This window comes from Drechmeria coniospora, chromosome 02 (assembly GCF_001625195.1).
Source record: "Drechmeria coniospora strain ARSEF 6962 chromosome 02, whole genome shotgun sequence".
NCBI classification, from domain to species: Eukaryota; Fungi; Ascomycota; class Sordariomycetes; order Hypocreales; family Ophiocordycipitaceae; genus Drechmeria; species Drechmeria coniospora.
The window spans coordinates 2,094,254-2,095,474 of record NC_054390.1 but is presented as its reverse complement, the minus strand read 5'-3'; the positions used below and the strand labels follow the sequence as shown (position 1 = coordinate 2,095,474).

At 49.2% G+C, this 1,221-nt stretch overlaps 1 protein-coding gene across 1 annotated transcript; it reads left to right on the top strand.

Moving 5' to 3' along the window:
* Nucleotides 1-297: 297 nt before the first annotated feature.
* Nucleotides 298-789, top strand: DCS_03725 (uncharacterized protein; the record flags this gene model as incomplete). The annotated part of the gene is made up of 1 exon (XM_040801039.1): nucleotides 298-789. The coding sequence occupies one exon, from the start codon at nucleotides 298-300 to the stop codon at nucleotides 787-789; it is 492 nt and encodes a 163-aa protein (XP_040656072.1).
* Nucleotides 790-1,221: the final 432 nt, after the last annotated feature.

Sequence of the window (1,221 nt, the reverse complement as noted above, 5' to 3'; positions counted from 1 at the left end):
AAGTATATTATACGGACTAGTAAATTAATTATACTATTAGTAATGTTATGATATTAGGCTTTGCCTAATAGAGCTATGTCCTAGGATAGAGCTACGCGCTACCGCACGTGACTCGTATCCTATGACTAAGCAGGCATTGGAGTATAAGTACTCCAATGCCTCGTACCTTAAGTTAGTGTTCCGTAGGTTTCTTAACAACTATTTCCGACCACTAGATACTGGTAGTACTAGTGACTCCATAACATTTAAGAAACCTCCCTTCGTTACGGCAAGCAGTAGGCCGCAGACTATTGAACAATGGATCAACAGGACAACAACGCACTACCTAGCGAACAAAATGCTACCGCTAGCCAACTACCACCCGACTGGTTTACAGAAATCCAGCAGTTACGCCAGCAAATCGCTACGGTAATGCAGCACCAAGCGTCCCGGGAGGCGCAGCCCGGTACTACGTCGGGATCGGTACGGACCCCCTTAACTGTCAATGGCCCAGCAATACTTCCCCAAGTCCGACGTAAACCAATACCAACAGGGGTACCATACGATGGAGATAAGACTACGTTTACAGCCTGGAAGATACTTATGGCCCACAAGCTAGTTACCGACCGCAAGTTTATCGGTACCGACAAGGACCAGTGGATGCTCGTCTGGCAGTGCTTAGCGCCCAAGATTCAGTCCCGCATTACAGCCTTCTTCGAAGCAGGGCCGTCGTACCAGTACAACCCGTTACAATTCTTGGCTTACCTCGAATCCGTTTTCGCCAACCCTTATCGGATGGAGATAGCGTAGACCGAGCTCGAACAACTAGAGCAAGCAAGCAATAAGGTATTTACCTCATTCTACGTGCGCTTCGAACAAAAGCTGGCGTTGGCTGGGGGAATGAATTGGCCCGACGAAATTAAACTCGTTAAGCTGCATTGCGCGCTCAATAAGACTATGCGGGATAGCAGTATTGGGCGCAATATCCCACGAGACAGTTACAAGGCGGCCGTTAATATTTACCGTAGCATTGCGGTAGATATTGAATCGTACCGCTTGGAGGAGAAATACCGGAACCGCTACGGCCGTGCAACAGCCCCGACAAAACCTATAACGGACGAGGACGGTAACGCACGGATAACGGGCATTAATGCAGCAACTGTAGGGCGCCGTCGCCTAGCAACCTAAGGAATAAGGACCAGCCTAGGGCAGTCGTTAAGCCAGCGTGCAACTTAGGTCCCC